The sequence below is a fragment of the Eimeria necatrix genome, genomic scaffold, assembly GCF_000499385.1.
Source record: "Eimeria necatrix Houghton genomic scaffold, Enh_scaff86, whole genome shotgun sequence".
Taxonomy (NCBI): Eukaryota; Apicomplexa; class Conoidasida; order Eucoccidiorida; family Eimeriidae; genus Eimeria; species Eimeria necatrix.
The window spans coordinates 51178-68183 of NW_013651780.1; the positions used below are offsets into that span (position 1 = coordinate 51178).

The 17006-nt window shown below is 54.5% G+C and overlaps 5 protein-coding genes across 5 annotated transcripts in view; 3 read left to right on the forward strand and 2 right to left on the reverse strand.

The window, feature by feature from the left end:
* Positions 1-803: 803 nt before the first annotated feature.
* On the forward strand, positions 804-3731 carry ENH_00080340 (hypothetical protein, conserved; the record flags this gene model as incomplete). The annotated part of the gene is made up of 4 exons (XM_013577767.1): positions 804-1350; positions 1654-2847; positions 3236-3334; positions 3637-3731. The coding sequence occupies 4 exons, from the start codon at positions 804-806 to the stop codon at positions 3729-3731; spliced, it is 1935 nt and encodes a 644-aa protein (XP_013433221.1).
* A 2451-nt stretch (positions 3732-6182) lies between these two features.
* On the forward strand, positions 6183-8751 carry ENH_00080350 (MSF1-like conserved region domain-containing protein, putative; the record flags this gene model as incomplete). Its single annotated transcript, XM_013577768.1, has 5 exons — positions 6183-6236; positions 6616-6752; positions 7015-7104; positions 7413-7566; positions 7756-8751. 5 exons carry the CDS (start codon positions 6183-6185, stop codon positions 8749-8751), a joined length of 1431 nt encoding a protein of 476 aa, XP_013433222.1.
* A 2750-nt stretch (positions 8752-11501) lies between these two features.
* ENH_00080360 (hypothetical protein, conserved) lies at positions 11502-13268 on the forward strand (the record flags this gene model as incomplete). The annotated part of the gene is made up of 1 exon (XM_013577769.1): positions 11502-13268. The coding sequence occupies one exon, from the start codon at positions 11502-11504 to the stop codon at positions 13266-13268; it is 1767 nt and encodes a 588-aa protein (XP_013433223.1).
* Positions 13269-14792: 1524 nt separating this feature from the next.
* Positions 14793-16975, reverse strand: ENH_00080370 (hypothetical protein, conserved; the record flags this gene model as incomplete). Its single annotated transcript, XM_013577770.1, has 2 exons — positions 14793-14818; positions 16186-16975. 2 exons carry the CDS (start codon positions 16973-16975, stop codon positions 14793-14795), a joined length of 816 nt encoding a protein of 271 aa, XP_013433224.1.
* An 11-nt stretch (positions 16976-16986) lies between these two features.
* ENH_00080380 (hypothetical protein) overlaps positions 16987-17006 on the reverse strand; it is a gene marked incomplete at both ends in the record, with an annotated part of 409 nt that continues 389 nt past the window's right edge. The window contains one exon of the mRNA XM_013577771.1: positions 16987-17004. Within this exon, the coding sequence (XP_013433225.1) occupies positions 16987-17004 (18 nt within the window). The remainder of the gene's footprint in view (positions 17005-17006) is intronic.

The window sequence follows — 17006 nt, forward strand, 5'->3', positions numbered from 1 at the left end:
TGGGAAATGGGCCTCCACAGCCTTCGCATTGGCAGCAAAAGGATTAATTGAGTTGATCTTTCTTAGCAGCAAAGCTAAGGGCCAGCCTTTTGCTGCACAAGGGGCTTTTTGTTTTGCTTCCGTTTCCCTATGTCTCCCCTTCCCCGTGCCTTTTACACTGCTACCCGGGACTCCGCAGGTGCTGCACCTGCTTCCTCTGCGCTGCTGCTGCTGCTGCTGCTGCTGCTGCTGCTGCTGCTGCAGGGGGCCTCCCAGGGTACTGTACTCCTAAGAATTAAGGGTGAAGCTCAAATGGCCCGTCTCTGATGCGCAAAACGCATGCGGGCGGAGTTAGCGGCTCCCTTGGGGAGATCTTGCCCAGGACATGGCTGGCAGCAGCCAGCAGCAGCAGCAGCAGCAGCTGCTGCTGCTGCTGCGGGAGTGTGCCGCCCGCTGCCTGCGAGATTTCCCGCAATTGAGTTTTAAAAGGGAAATAAATGTGCAATTAAATGTTCGGAGAGGCTTAGAAAGCCCCAAAGTCGGTGAAGTGGCGGAAAGCAGCGAGATCGGCCCGCGCATGCAGGGGCTGCCGAGCCGCCGACTCAAGTTGAACGGCGGGTGTTGAGACACTTGGTGCATGCGAAATTGATTTTCTTTGGAATTTCAGTAGACACTTTATTGACTTCTTCTTGAATTTCCACCGAGTTGGGGTTTGGAAGCCGCTTTCGGCGGTCGGCGTCGCGCTGCTGCTGCTGCTGCTGCTGTGCTGCTGCTGGGCCGAGCTGTACGTACACCGCAGCCTCCCGGGGTCTTCCCTCTGCAGAATGAAACCTGCGATCTTCCCGAAGCGAGGCAGCGGAAATGGACTGTCTCCGCAGGCGGAGTTATCTTCGAGCGGGACGGAAATGCCGGCGTCAGTGCTGGAGCCGCTGCAGGCGCGCAGCAGCAGCAGCAGCAGCAGCAGCAGCAGCAGCAACCCCTTCGACGCCTACGGGGACGCGCCCCCAGAGGCCCCCGGCGTGAAGCCGCGCGCGGGGGCCCTCACGGCCTTCGCAGCAGCCCCGGAAAGCCAGGCCGCCGGCAGCAGCGGGAGAGGCGCAGCAGCAGCAGCAGCAAGTGCTGCAGTGCTGTACCCCGAAGGGCTGCCCAAGTTTCTGGGGCTGCTGCGGCCCACCATCACCTTCGGCGTGGGCCGCCTGACGCTGAGTCGGGGCATGGACTTCATTGCCCACTTTGTTGCAGTTTCAACTTTAGTTTTCTTCGTTTTTATTCTCTTCGCAGTCAACTGGATGCAGAAGCTCTGCCTCCCCATCGTCAGCAACTGGACCCACAACTGCACCCTCGCCGTCGGCGCCTTCATGGCCCTTTTAGGTAATTCAAAACAAAATAAAACTAAATACAACTCCGCGCAAAACCTGCGCTTTCCGCCGCTTCTTCAGGTGTACGTACACCTGCTCAGCTGTACCGGCAGCTCGGGTGTACGCGCACCTCTTCAGGTGTACGTACACCCGAGCGGCGCCGCGGCCGCGCCGCGCACCGCGTTTTCTGCATTCGCACTAATGCTTTCGTCACAACTTCAATTTTAATTGTTTTTAGTTCTTTTTTATGTTTTTGAGTCGCATTTTTTGGCCCGAATCGCGTGTTCGGACTTGTTTGTTTGCCGCTTTCCTGCAGCGATCTTCTCGTGGCGCTCCGCCGCGAACTTCGACTTGAAAAGATCAAAAGTCTTTCTTTTTCTCCTGGGGTGGCGGCTGCACGTTTTTCTTTTGCTGAGTTTGCTGATGGTCTTGGGCTTGGCGCTGAAGCCGCAGCTGAACGCCCACGTGGAAAACAGCGTCCGCGTCTGCATGCTGCGGCAAGAAGCAACTGCTGCTGCTGCTGCTGCTGCTGCTGCTTTCCCGCTCCCCATTTCCCGAGTTTCGCTGCTGCCCACTTTGCCGCTGCCGGTCCTCAACTACGCCGGGCCTGCGCACCCCGCGCCGTGGGGTGTACGTACACCTGAAAACGCGCCTGCGGCCCAGCCCGCTGCAGCAAATCAGCAGCAGCAGCAGCAGCAGCAGCAGCAGCAAGAAGCCAACAAAGAGTCAACTAGTGAAACTAAACCACTGCCAGAAGCCGCACAAAGTCCGGACCAGACGGGGGGCCCCCCCGACGCAGCACAGGGGCAAGCAGCGGAGCCAGGGGCCCCAGCAGGGGCCCCCTCAGCTGCGGCTGGGGCCCCCAATTCAAATCCGACAGCAGGGGGGAATGAGCAGCAGAAAACACAAACTGAAAAGACGCAAGAAGAGCTGCAGCCTGCAGCAAACGGACCTGCTGCTGCTGCTGCAGCAGACGCCCCAGCAGCAGGAGAAACGGCCGCAGCAGCAGCAGGAAGCGAGGCCTCGGCCAGCCCGGAGACTGCTGCGCAGCAAGAACCAGCAGCAGCAGCAGCAACAGCAGCGCCGCCAGCAGCAGCAGCGGCACCGCCAGCAGCAGCAGCAGCACCGCCAGCAGCAGCAGCAGCAGCAGCGCCAGCAGGAGCAGCAGAAGCACCAAAGCCTGCAGCTGCGGAAGCAGAGCCCAGCGCAGCTGCAGCAGAGGCCGGAGCGGCTGCAGAAGAAGCGCAGCAGCAGGAGCGGGAAGGCAGCGGCGCTGCTGCGGACGCCGCGCAGACAGCAGCAGCAGCAAAGCTGCAGCAGCAGCAGCAGCAGCAGCAGCAGCGGGCGCTGCAGGCCGCGCAAGTTGCTGCTGTCAAAGAAACAAATGCTGCTGTTGTGATGGTCCTCGTAGTGGCCTCTCTTGCACTTGTTTTTGAATTGTATTTAATGTACGCTTGCTGGAGCTTCAAAGTGTGGCTGGAAAGGGGCTACGAGGCCGTGGTCTTGGCGGGTAAGAAGGGTATTGCGGGCGATCTTGACTCGAACTTCGCCGAATTTCGCGCAGTTTCGCGCAGTTTAGTCGAGTTTATTCAATTTAGTCCAACAGATTCGAATAAAACGAATTAAAATGAGTTAAAACGGATTAAAATGAGTTAAAATGGAGTAAAATGAGTTAAAATGGAGCAAAATGAGGCGAAATGGAACATAGTTTCTTCCGGGTCTTTTGCGCTGTGCACGGAAATAAGTGGCGCTGTTGCCGATTTGGGAACTTCAGGACTTGGTTGAATTCCTTTTTCGAAATTCAACATTTATTTATTTATTTTATTTATTTTATTTTATTTATTTTATTTATTTGTTTCATTTATTAATTCTTTTGTTTCTTTTCATTCGTTTCGCAGGAGTGGCGCCGTTCGCGCCGGTAGACGGCGGCAACGGCTGGCTGGCCTACGCTGTGCGGATGCCGCAGACAGTTCAGCTCGAGACGTACGGGGGCAATGGTGGGTTTTTTGGCATTTTGCAAATCCAAATTGAAACATTTAAAACTATTTAAAACTATTTAAAACTATTTAAAACTATTTTAGACTTTTTGAGGCAATGCGGGTCAATTTGCTTCGTTTTCTGGCCACGGATTTGGCTGCCTTGGCTTCTTTTCCGGGCCACCAGTGTCACCAGAGGAAATGTGAAAACGGAAATGCATTCCAAAACTTATTTGTTTTGTTTCTCTTTTTTTTGCTGCTGCATTTAAAAACTTATTTGTTTCTTTTTGTTTCTTTTTGTTTCTTTTTGGCTTTTGCTGCAGCCGGCGGCGCTGGCCATCTGCCCGTCTTCGTGCAGACAACAGACTCGTCGGACTGTTTTGCAAATGTGAATCTTCCGATGACGGGTCGGTGGTGAAGAAAAACAGAAAATAAACATGAAAAAGATGCATTTAATTGGCATTTATGCTTCATTATTTGCATTGGGGAAGTTTGGTTTCTTTTTCCGTTTCTTTTCCGTCGCTTTTCCGTCTTTTTCTGTTCTCGCGCTGCACTGTGCTCTGAGGGCGCCGCTGCTGCGCGGCAGCAGCAGCAGCAGCAGCAGCAGCAAATGTGTCGCCGTTCGGGGTCGGGACCCTTGAAAGCCGAAAGATTGAATATCTTAATTGAGTTTAATGCTAGATGAAAGTAACTAATGGAAAGCGAATGACTGCGGCCCGCGTTGCCAGTTCCTGGAGCGTGTTGCCACTTCCTGGACTGTCTGTACAGCAGGTCGAAAAGCTCTTGGTGTTTTCATGTTTTTAAATTCTTCGGCAACAGTTCTTTTCCCCTCTCGCCTCTGGCCGGCAGTTGACGGCTGCGAGGCTCTTTTGTGGGCGCTGATAACAGCGGGGGACTTTTCCTTGATGTTGCTGCACCAACAAATCCACGAAAACATGAAACAGTGTCAGATTCAGTTTTGGCCAAACTTGAAACATTTTCGAAACTCCAGCTCCAGCTAGTTGTAGCTTTCCAGCAGGAGTTCACGCACTCCACTGGCCCTGCAGAGTTGCGAACAACTGCAGCAAAGTTTTCAAACATTTCGAGAAATGAATGGACTTGTCATAATTCTTCGAGTTGAAGTGCCTCGTATTTTAAAACGTCTTTCTTCGATGTTTAAATGCTTTTTATTTATTTATGTTATTTGTTAATGCGAGGGGCGGCATCTGCTTGGCCGCATGCATGCATTCATGTTTCCCGGATGTTCGTTGAGCTTTCCATCTGTTTTTTAATTCCCAGAAGTTTTTAAAATTCATTTTGTTGTTTTATTTTATTTCTTTAATTCATTTTTGTGGCTTTTGAAGTTCAGATCACACCCGGGCCTCACCGCCCGCTGGCCGTGTTTTTGTTCCTCCTTTGCTCGCCCATTCTTTTGCAACTTTTAAATCGCGGCCATTTTCGTATGCCTTTATGCCTCATAAATGTGTACAATATACTGTACATAAGTACTATAAATGTATAAAATATATCATTTATGTAAATGTATGCAATATACTGTACATTAATACATTATATGGTACAGGTGGATGCATACAATATATTGTACAGGTAGATCTATTCTTATTCTTGTATGCCTCGTATAAATGTACACAATATATAGTCAATGCATACAATATACTCTACAGGTAATCTATTCGTGTGCTTGTACACAATATATTGTACAGGAGGATCAATACATTGGATCAATATATTGCACAGGCAGGAGCATTTCTCTGTGGCGGGTGTTCTGCATGTGGAGGTTTTCGTGTTTGTCTTCATCAGCTTTCCAAATGCGGCTTCAGAGCTGCCTCAGCACATTTTGCAAAGTTTAAACAATTCGTTTTAACTTTCCGTTTTTCTTGCACAGTTGTTGCATGTCCAGGGCCAATTTTAACCGAGTTTCCGGCCTGGTGCCCACTGTTCGTTCGCTGCGATCCTGCAGTTGTTCTTCTTTTTGAGCCATTACGGATTCATTATTGTAGATTACACTTTGTTACTGATCCTTATTTAATAGAACAAAGGAGTAGGGCGTCTGCTGCAGACAGAAGAGCTAAGAAACGAGGCGTTGCGGGGGCAGCCTCGCGGGCAGTGTCTGTGGGGGAAGGAGAGTTTAAAGGAGTAAAATTAAAGGTAAATAAAGAAACTAATATGAATTCAAGACATTTAGGAGGAAATGATCACGATTCAAAACAGCTTTCCGCCTTGTGGGTCACTCAAACGGAAGCATGGGGGCCCCTGCCAGCCCGGCCCACCGCGGCAGCCCTAGCGGCATTTCTGAGCACTTTGCGCCGCCACTGCCTCGTCAATTTGCGTAAATTTCCTTTTTTTCTTATTATAGAAGCAGTTTTTCTGTTGCTGCAGTTCGCGCTTGCAAAATTCACCCGCTTTCCCGCTGCGGCCGCTACGCTGCGGACAGACCCCGCATGTGTTGCAGCAGCCTCTGCGGCCGTCTTCCCCTCTCGCTTTCGTTTTTCAGCTTTCTAGTGAATTAAAAAGCGAACGGAAACCTTTAATATTCCGAGGGAATGGCTCCGCGCCGTCTGGCGAAGGGGTTTTCGCCGTACTTCCACGGATCGCCGCTGTAGGCGCTTTGGCCGGCGGGCGGCGGCGAGACTTGTCCTCGAATTCGTGCATTATCCGTCCTTTGCGGGATTTCTGGAGATTCTAAAGTTGAATAAAAGTGTTTTCTCGTTTATTAATGCCGCTAAGGGCTTGAAACGGCGGCGCCGAGGCCCCTTGCTGCAGCCCCGCTGCTGCCGTTCTTCTTTTTGCAAGTTTCCACTCAGCACTGACTCATGCTGCCTTTGCAGCCTCAACTTCGCCACAGCTGCTTCAAGCTTGCGAGGCTGCAATGCGTTTATTTCAAAAAGAACATGTGTTCCACAATGACTGGGACACAATCACAGTGAGCTGCCTTTCCCATTCCTCTCTTGCAAATCCACTGCTTCTGCCCGCCGGGCTTCGCCAAATGCCAGCAGCAGCAGCAGCTGCAGCAGCAGCAGCTGCTGCTGCTGCAGCAGCAGCTGCAGCAGCAGCAGCAGCGGCGGCGGCGGCTGCAGCAGCAGCGGCGGCTGCAGCAGCAGCAGCAGCAGCGGCACTTCGAGCAGCACTTCGTATCGCTCCTGCTCGGGCGGCTGCACTTGCTGCTGGCTGCTGCTGTGGCGGCATTTCGTTTGCATGCAAATTCAAGGATAAATTTCTGCATGCAAATGGAAATAATTAAAATAATTGTTTTGCTGCTTCAGTGGACTTTTGGTTTGCTGCAGTGCTGCTGTTTGCTGCAGTCGGCGTTTTGGGTCAAATACCCCAACGAGCTGCAGCCGCATGTGCTGCGCGTCGACACTCTCGATTTGCTGCTGGACACGGAGCAGCAGCAGTTCTCCTGCCGCAGGCTGCTCTCTCTCAAGTACCAGTGCCCCAAGTCCGCTGCTGCTGCTGCTGCTGCTGCTGCTGCTGCTGCTGCTGCTGCTGCTGTTGCTGCTGCTGCTGCTGCACTTTTGGATTCGCGTCAGCGGAGAAAGCGGCGAGGAAAACGCGCTGCTGCTGCTGCTGCTGATGACGATTTGCTGCTGATGTGACGTTCTGCTGCTGCTGCCGCCGATATTCTTCTGCTGCTGCTGATTCTCTGCTGCTGCTGCTGCCGATTTGCTGCTGCTGCTGCTGCTGCTGCTGTGTTGCTGCAGATGGGTGCAGAAGTTCTTCGGCGCTTCGCCCGTGGGCTACGCGTTTGAACAGGCGACTTGTTCTTTGAAGGAAAAAAAGTTGACTCTGAAGTAAAATTAAAACTTCTTTTAATTTCATTTCACTTCAATTCAGATTTCATTCAACTCCCACACTTCCCATTCCTGCTGCTGCTGCTGTTGCTGCTGCTGCTGCTGATTTCCTGCTGCTGCTGCTGCTGCTGATTTATTGCTGCTGCTGCTGCTGATTTCCTGCTACTGCTGCTGCTGTTGATTTCCTGCTACTGCTGCTGTTGCTGCTGCTGCTGCTGCTGCACCTGCTGCTGCTGCTGCTGCTGCTTTCCTGCCGTGCCACTGCCGCTGCTGCTGCTGCTGCTGCTGCTGCTGCTGCTGCTGCTCAGGTCGTGCAACTTCACGTTTGCTTCCTTCTTCCGCGTGGAAGAAACTTGCGAGTATTTGCCGCACCCGGAAAACCCGCAGCAAACTCTTTACAGGCAAAAGGCCACTTACAGAGTCTCCGGCTTGGGGCTGCCAGTCAACAGGGCCGTCGAAAACGTAAGCACTCCTGCTGCTGCTGCTGCTGCTGCTGCTGCTGCTGCTGCTGCTGCTGACGGCGGTTTTGTGCTGCTGCTGCTGCTGACGGCGGTTTTGTGCTGCTGCTGCTGCTGACGGTGATTTGCTGCTGCTGCTGCTGCTCAAATGCGCCGCTTGCTGCTGCTGCTGCTGCTGCTGCTGCTGCTGCAGGCTGCAGTGGCGCAGGCAGCAGAGAAGTCGGTGCTGGGCGTGAGCGTGGTGGAGCGGCTGGGGAAGTTCATAGCCGACCACCAGTGGGCGGATTGCTGCTGCTGCTGCTTCTCTTCTTTGGAAGAAAAAGCAGCAGCAGCTTCGAAGCAAGCTCAAGAAAAATACAGACAAATCCGCATGCATGTCGAGCAGAAGCTCCGCGTGGCAGCCAGCAGCAGCAGCAGCAGCAGCAGCAGCAGCAGCAGCAGCGGCGGCGGCGGGAGCGGCGGCGAGGGCCGAGCTAGCCCCGCGCAGGGCAAGGCAGCTGCTGAGTTTGCTGCTGCGGCAGACACGGAGCAGCAGCGCGAAGCAGCAGCAGCAGCAGCAGCAGCAGCAGCAGACACGGATTTGAAAACAGTTTCGCGTTCCTTTTTTGCTCCATTTCCTCCTCTTGCTGCTGCTCAATGGGAAGAAAGGACACAGACAAGTTACGCGCCGGAGCAGCAAACGGAGCGGGCTGCTGCTGCTGCAGCTTCTGCTGCAGCAGCAGAAGCAGCAGGGGCGGGCGCAGCCGCTGCAGCACGAACTGCCGCAGCAGCAGCAGCAGCAGCAGCAGCAGACAGCCTCGACGCGGAGTGCCCCTGCAGGCTCAGCAGCCCCTCAGGGAGACCTCCAATTCCAACTTCGAAATGGAGTGAATTGCAAAAAGAAATAAAAGCAGCAGCAGCAAGTGGAGCGCATGCATGCGAGGCTTCAGCTGTATCGACAGCTGCAGCAGCAGCGGGAAGGACTTCTGCTGCCTTCGAGTTCCCCTTCGCCGTCAGGGACACGGCGGCCGCTGCTGCTCGCTGCCAGCAGCAGCAGCAGCAGCAGCAGCAGCAGCAGCAGCAGCAGCAGCAAACGGGCTGGGGCGGGGCCTCGGGAACTCAGACGAAACCCCGCGAGGGAGAAAGGCAGCAAATGCTTCTGTCTCCTTTTTTGCTGCTGTCGAGTTTAGGGCCCCCAGCAGCACTTTAGAGAGTTGTGCTGCTGCTGCTGCTGCTGCTGCTGCGCGAGCTGGGGTGTACGTACACCTGAACGCCCGCGGTTCGCGAGCTGTCCCGTGCGCGTTGTTGCCAGTTTTAATGGATGTGTACATTAATTTATTTGCATTAATGTAATGTTTCAGTTTGTGCATGCGCGTGCATGCACGAGGTGTACGTACAGCTGGCGATGCATGCACGGGGTGTACGTACAGCTGGCGATGCATGCACGGGGTGTACGTACAGCTGGCGATGCATGCACGGGGTTGTCAGTGCACAGCCAAGAGCTCTTCTTTGTTCATTTATTTATTTCCTTTCTTGAAACTTCTTTTGCTGCTGTCTCGAGGACTTGCTGCGCTTTCAAGGGGCCCGGGACGCGCAGCAGCGCAGCAGCAGCAGCAGCTGCTTTGCTGCTGCACTCAGGTGTACGTACACTTGCGTCTGCGTTCGTGCAAAAACAAAACTTGCACCATTTGCACTTTCATTTCACTTTCATTTCCACTTTTGTTTTGTTTCCGCCGTGCACCTGGACAAGTGCATGCGTTTTTATTTGTGGACTTCGCCAGTTTTCTTTTTCAACTTGCCAGTCTCAGACTTTCTTTCTTTTTTTCTTTTCTTTTCTTTGTTTGTCTCAGACTCTTTTTCTTTTCTTTTTGTCTCTTGTTTTGTCTTTTGTTTTTCTTTTGTCCCTCCCAAAACCGCGACAGCCTTATTGGCTTTTTATTGAACATCATCTGCTAATGAAGAGCAAACACATTCGAAGTAGAAAAGACCAAAATGCATTTATTGTTGTTTAATGACCCAGCTAGCTAGCTGGCTAGCTATCTGGCTAGCTAGCTGGCTAGCTAGCTGGCTAGCTAGCTGGCTAGCTAGCTAGACTGCGTCTACAGCGGCCTGGCCGGCGCTGCCTTTAGCGACTTTTGCGTGCACTTTAAACATTTGAAGTTTTTAAAAACTGAAAAGATTTTATTTGAACTTTTTAATTGAAGTTAGTGGCCGCTCTTCAGTGGAAAGCTTCACAAGCAGTGCATGCATGTCTTTTGCATAAAATAATTTAAATAATTTATTATTTCTGATCTGCTGCAACTTCGCAACAACTTGAAGGGCTGCAGCAGAATCTGCTGGGGCTAAAAAGCAATTCAAGTTTTAAAATTATTTTTTTCTTTTTGCAAATTTTAGAAATGAATATTACTTTTGCTCTGAGTCCGAAATATTAGTAGACTTCTGTGGCGGCAAATGCATGCAGTCAAGTTTGTTTGAAAAAGATTTTCAATTCAAAGAACTTTAATTGAAAAAAGAAATGGAAATATTATTTGCAATTTAAAGTTGCAAATAGAGTAGTCTCGTTGAAGCAGCTGCAGCAACTCCAGTTCTTTATTTGGTGCAGCAAGCTCCGGCTTCTGCGCGTTTCCAGTTTTATAAATAAGTAAATGAATTAATAAATGCATAATAACTAAATAAACAAACAAACAAACAAATAAATAAATAAATAAATAGTGATCTTTTATGTTTCGTTCTGAAGACAAAGATACTTAAACAGCGATTGAGTTCTGCACTTTGGTGCATTTTTGGCTCCAACTTTTTTTTCTTTTTGCGCAGCAGCAAAAGCGAGGAAACGAATAGTTGCAAACTTTTGAATAAGTTCAAACTTTGGCATATTTAATGTCTCATCACAGATAAAACAGTTCTAAAAAAGCGATTTAAAGGGGCTCCACTTGCTCCTGTGGGGAGCTTTTTGCTCGCAAGAAGGCCCCGTTTCTCCTCTCCTAGTTTGGAGGAGTTGGCGGCAGCAAAAGAAATTCAATTTGAAGAAATAAAGAAGAAATAAAGTGGCGAAACATTGCAGAAAGTCTGCGGGCAAGTGCGGCGAGTGTCTAACCGCCCGGGGGGTGGCCGGCGGGAGTTCGAGGATTGACGCGGCGGCCAAAGACGGACAGAAAGTGCAAAATAAATTCAAATGGTGTTTTTTAAAAGTGGAAATTCAGTGAAGTCTTTTCGGGGAGAAGTGGGGGAGGCAGTTCGTGCATTTTCAGTGGGCAGAGGAGTGCCGCGATGCGCTGCGCGGGGGTTCTGCACTAGCGGAAACTCGCAGTTGCGCGGCCTCGAGCCCTCTTTGAATGTCTTTGCAATTTGAATTAAATAAAAAGTGGAATTTGGCGAGAAAAATAAGCTGCTTTTGGTTAATGGGGGGGGGGAATGCAGCAGTTGGGTGATCGCTCGGCGGGGTTTCGAGCGGGGTGTTGGGGTGTATGTACAGCTGCGCGGTTTGCGTCTCGCGCAGTTCTCGGGGAGTCTGCGAGTTTGGAAAGAAATATAAAAGAAGAATAAAAGCGGATCTGGAGGCGAGGGCTTGGTGCGGGGCGTGTGGCGGCAGCGGGCTCTGTGGCGAGTGTTCTGCAGCAGCAGCACTAGCGGCGGATTAGCCGCTGATCTGGGGTTTTCTCGGGGTTTTGGCGGGCGAAATTGGAAAAGACACCGAATAAGAGTTAAAGAGAGCAGCAGCAGCAGCAGCGAGCAGCAGCAGCAGCTGCGAGCAGCAGCAGCAGCAGCAGCCGGCGCACCCAAGCCCGAGTGACAACAGCCTCTCTTCCTGCAGCGAGCATCGGGCTGCGCGTTTGGGGCGCGGCTTTCGCAGCGTTCTTTTTCGAGTTTTATTATTTCGGACTTTTGCAAAAAGCTTTTTAATCCCAAGACCTTCCCGAGGCTATCTTAGCGGCCAGGCGGCGGCGAGTGCAGGCGAGAAAGATGCAGGAAGCGGCGCTGAAAGAGCGCGCCTTCGAGCCGCAGCAGCGCGGCCCCCCCCCTCCCTCCCCGCAGCAGCAGCAGCAGCAGCAGCAGCAGCAGCAGCAGCAGCAGCAGCGGCGGCGCAGCAAGCTGCTGCAGGCGCTGCAGTCGCTGCTGCCCCGCAGCGACCTGCCGGGGGCGCAGCAGCCGACGCCCTTCGGGCTGAACCGGTACTTAGTGCTGGCCATCTACCTGGTGTACGTACTGCTCACGGGCTGCGTGTACTTCGGCTGGGCCTCCATTTCCTCGCTGCTGCTGCAGGCCAACAGTTTTTCTTTTTTGTGCGAAAAAGACGAATTTGGGACTTTTTTAAACGACATGAGGCAGCAAAAAGGATTTATTTGCAACGAACAAGAAGCAGCAGTGCAGCACTTGTACACAATAACTCTCGCAGTCCACACCACCTTCAGTTCCGTGGCCGGGACTGCCATGGACTTCGCGGGGCCGCTGGCGACAGCAGTGCTGGGGCAGCTCTTCAACTTCGCGGGCTGGGCGCTGCTGGCCTGCAGCACGGCGGCCAGCAGCAGCAGCAGCAGCAGCAGCAGCAGCAGCAGCAGCAGCTTGTACGCGGGCTTTGTCTTCATTGGCATGGGGGCGGACATGGGCTTTCTCCCCACCCTCTGCATCACCCGGCTCTTCCCCGGCAGCGCGGGCCTCAGCATAACTTTATTAGGAAGTGCAGCTTCAGCTTCTTTCGCAGTGCCCCTGGTCCTGGAGAGCATCTACAAGGCCCTGGGGGGCCCCTCGGGGGCCCCCGGGGCCCCGGGGGCCCCTGGGGGCCCCCTGGGGGGCCCCCAGAAGGTCTTCTGGGCCTACGCGGGGCTGGGCCCCGGGCTGTGTCTGCTGCTGGCTTTGCTGTTTGTGCCTCGGCGGGGCTTCCGGGACTTCCGGGACTCTGCGGGTCGGGAGGCCCCCACGCAAGCTCCCTGCGAGCCCGCAGCAGCAGCAGCAGCAGGAGCAGCAGCAGCAGCAGCAGCAGCAGCAAAGGACTGCGAACTGGACCTCTGCATGCAAGTCCAGGTGGGGGACCCGGCCCCCGGGGACTCCCGCTGCGCCATCCCCGGCTCGAGTTTCTTCAAACAGCTTTTTTCGGCTAAGTACTTAGTCTTAACAGCTTATTTCGTCGGAGTCGGCTGGGCCAGCGCTTTCTACCAAGAGGCCCACAACAGACTTTTGTCGGAGTCCGTAAAAGCCTTCCTCAAGCTGCTGCTGCCTCTGTCTTTCCTGCCCTGCATTCTCTGGGGCTACTTGGCCGACCGTTGGGGCATTTTGCGGGTCTTATTAATCTCCAACACCAGTGGCTTATTAATGTACGCCTTCACCTGGGGGGGCCCCCGGGGGCCCCCCCCCCTGGGGTACCTCTCGGTCTTGTGCTTCACGAACTACATGTCGATCTTCACTTCGCAAGTCTTCGTCTACATCGAACAGCACTTCACCTACGAGCACTTCGGAAAGCTCATAGGCCTCATTCAGATGGTGGGGGGCCTCAGCTCGCTCGCATGCAATCCCCTCTACTCCCGCGTGGCCCTCAACCCCGCGCTGCCGCGGGGCCTCCAGATCGTCCAGGGGGTTATGTTGGGCCTTTTTCTGCTGCAGTTCTTTTGGATTGCCACTTTGGCTTGGCTGGGCCGGGCGGACAAGAGCCCCGCGCAGCTCAGGGCCAAGCAGCGGGACCTCCAGCTCACGGACCCGAGCCTGTCTCCGGAGCCGCAGGACTCGGTGCCGTAGGTCCACTGGTCTGGTCCGCCAGTGGTCCACTGGTCTGGTCCACCAGTGGGCCACTGCGCGGGGGGGGACCGCTGCTGTTGTACAGCCACGCCGCACAACGCGGCGAGACACAGAACTCGCCCACTCGCGCCCCCCACTCCCAGGCTCAGCAGCCCGCCCCACTACCCGCAGCAGGGGCCCAGGGGGCCCCAGGGGCCCCCAGGGGCTGCCCGGGGGCCCCGGGGGGCCCCGGGGGCCCCGGGGGCCCCCGGGGGCCCCGGGGGCCCCGGGGGCCAGCTAGGGCCTTTGCTGCGGCCAACTGCTCCGTTGTTTTGTCTCGAGAATATGCAGCTTTTGTTGTTGTCGTCTGTCCGGCGCCTTCGCGCGCGTTCTTCTTCGGGGTGCGGCCAATTTGATTTTTTAGGGAGCAGCGCCTTCGTCAAAGTGGTGGGGTTGGTGTTGCTGCTGCTGCTGCTGCTGCTGCTGCTGCGCGGCAGCCGCAGCAGCAGCCCGCAGCTCTTCTTTCCACTGCAGCAGCGCCGTCCTGCGCGCGGCTTCGGCTTCTCGGTAAAGGAAATCTGTTTACCGCCTTCTGCGTCGTTGTTTCGCCAAGTTCGCCCCAGGGGGCCCCGGGGGGCCCCGGGGGCCCCCGGGGGGCCCCGGGGGCCCCTGTAGACGCCCCGGGGGCCCCCGGACCCCAGGGGGCCCCGCGAGCTCGCCCGCTGGGGCCCCCCGCTGCTGCGCTGCTGCTGAGCTGGCCATGTGAGGCCACGCCGCGCAGCAGCGGGAAGCCGGCCCTGGGCAGTTTCTTAGCACTCGCAGAGACCTGCGTCTCTGAATTATAGTTGCAAGAGGATTTCTGCAGCGGCCGCTGGCGCCGCAGCAAAACCTCTAAACCCTAAAAAGGGGTCTGGGGTTTGAGCTCGCGCCCCAGCGCCGTGCGCGCGCGCCCGGGGCCGCCAGCCGCCGATTTAGGGTTTAGGGTTTAGGGTTTAGGTGCGTCGAGTGGCGCGTGCTGAGGGCTCGCGGCGGCGAAGCTCGTGAAGGCGAAGAAGCAGCAACTGAGCCGCCGCCTCCCCCAAGCTCCAGCTTGTTCAACTTTCCGGAAAGCTGCGGCTTCGCGGGAAAAAAGGCCCTGAAAAGACCACCAGTGGTCCACTGGTGTTGCTGCAGTTGCCCGTATCGCCTGGCAAGGGAGTGCTTTGCTTGTTATTCTTCTTTTGCGGTCAAGAGGGCAAAGTTTGCAGTCCACTCGGCTGGCCGTCGCGCAGTGCAGGCTACGCCGTGACCAGCTGCTGCCCTGTGGAAAGAAACACCAATTATTTGAATGTTTAAAGTAACTGCTGAGCGCCCACCAACTCTTGAAACCTCACTAGTGCAGTTCCACTCCCCGCGTCTTCCTGTTCAGAACGCCACTCCGCGAAACTGCTGCTGCTGCTGCTGCTGCTGCTGCTGCATTTGCTTCGTCTCGAGGGACCAGACAGATCAATTAGATTTGATTCGTCTCGAGAATACAGACAAAAACAATTAGATTTGATCCAGCAGTCAGTCAAGTAGGCCGCCGGCAACTTCTGCAATTCATACACACGAACATGACAGTTCAGCGTCCTGGATCGAGGGAAATGAGGTGATCCAGAGTTAATTAGTTTTGAAATTTATTCAGTTGTCTTTAATTTTATTTAATTCCTCTTTGCTTGCAGAGAGGGGCGGCCATTTTGCATGCAGCTTCCTGCCGTTCACGTTTCCTGCGCAATTCAAGTTTCGGCCGTTTGCGCATTCCAAGAGGAATTGAAAGCGAACGATCAATGCCATTATCTCAAACTTCAGAGGATTTAATTGAATTTGAAGAGCCAGAAGACTCAGAAAAGACTGAATTGCATCAAAAGACCCGTATTCAGCTTTATTTGGTTGCTGTTCGCCGTCGTTCAGAAATTCAAGTTGAAAAGAGCTGCTGCTCGCCTGCAGCAGCAGCTGCTGGGCTTTGATGAAGCAGCAAAAGCCAAAGAAATGCCAAATGCACTTTTTAAAAGTGTTTGCAAGAGAAAGAAGTGCTGATTATTAACTCAAAGAAAGCACCAGTTTGCCCGCGAGGCCGGCCGTGCAGCAGCAAGTTGACACAAGCAGCAGCACTTCGCGCAGCTCGAAAACAAATAAGAAGCAGCAAATTGTCTTCTTCTTACTAAACAATAAGAAGCAGCAAATTGTCTGCTTCTTATTAAACAAGAAGCAGCAAATTGGCTGTTTCTCAAGAGCTGCAGCGGCTGAGGGTTTACTGCCACCTCAGAGTCTCAGCGAAGACTCAATTTGCCGCCTCAAGCACTCCTGGGGTTTGCTGCCGCGTCCAAACCCTAATTCAGCGCCGCAGTAAACCCTAATGAGGGTTATTGCCGCGTCTAAACCCTTGCGAGGGTTTGCTGTCGCGTCTAAACCCTAATGAGGGCTATTGCTGCGTGTAAACCCTTGCGAGGGTTTGCTGCCGCGTCTAAACCCTTGTGAGGGTTTGCTGCCGCGTCTAAACCCTTGTGAGGGTTTGCTGGCGCGTCTAAACCCTTGTGAGGGTTTGCAGCCCGTCTAAACCCTCGTAGGGTTTGCTGCCGCGTGCAAACCCTTGCGAGGGTTTGCAGCCCGCGAGGGTTTAGGGTTTAGGGTTTAGGGTTTAGGGTTTGGGCGTGCGGCGTGGAGGCGCGCGAGGGCCGCGATCCAAAGGAACTGCAGCGCGAGCAGCAAAATGAAACCCTCGGAAACCCTCGCGAGCGACAGCTGCTGCGAGACTGCAACAGCAGAGTACAGCGGGTTGCACAGCAGCGCAGCAAAACCCCCCAGCAGCTGCAGCAGCCCCACAGCTCGCCCGAACTCCGCAGCAGCAAACCTTTGCTGCGCATAAACGAAGACTTGGCTCGTAAACGCCGATATGAAGACTGTGAACAGCAGCACTGACGCGAGGCCCCACCCAAACGCGCCTTCGGGGGCCCCCGGGGGGCCCCCAGAAGCGCGCAGACGTAGGCCAAGAGGCCCGAGGCGGAGACTGCAGACATGAGGCGGAGGGGCCCCCAGGAGTCCGCGAGAAGGCCGAAGAAAAGACAAGGAAGGAAAGAAAAAGGAAGAGAAGTTTGGAGAGTTTTGAGGAGAAAAGGAGAAAAGAAGCGGCGGGGGGCCTCCTGGTAGAAGACCACGGCGCAGGAGACCACGGAGAAGTACAGGGCGAGCAGAAAGAACTCCAAACTGCAAAAAACGGGCCGTTTGCCCCCCTGCTGCTGCTGCTGCTGCTGCTGCTGCTGCTGCTGCTGCTGCTGCTGCTGCTGCTGGTGGTGGGGGTCTATGAAGCCGGAGTTGGGGAAGAAGAGGCAGGTGAGCAGCAAACAGAAGCCAGGGCCTGCTGCTGCGTAGAGCCAGAAGACAGAGAGGGGCTGCTGCAGCTGCAGCAGCGCAGCAAGCTGCTGCAGCAGCAGCGGGACTCCGAAGGAAGCAGAAGCAGCACTGCCCAAGACACACAGCAGCAAACCCTCGCGGCCCCGAAACAGCCTTGCTGCTGTCAGCAGCGGCAAGAAAGCTGTGTCTGTTGCTGCGCCCAGCAGCACGCAGCTGCAGCACAAGGCCCAGTCCCCCAGTTTGCTGCTGGCAGCAAGACACGCGCTTGCTGCTGCTGCCAGCAGCTGCCCCGCTGCTGCTGTCTTCCGGGGCCCCACACTGTCCAGAAGGGCCCCCCCAAACAAACTTCCCGCAGTCATTGTGAACAAAGTTATGGAGTACAAGTGCTGC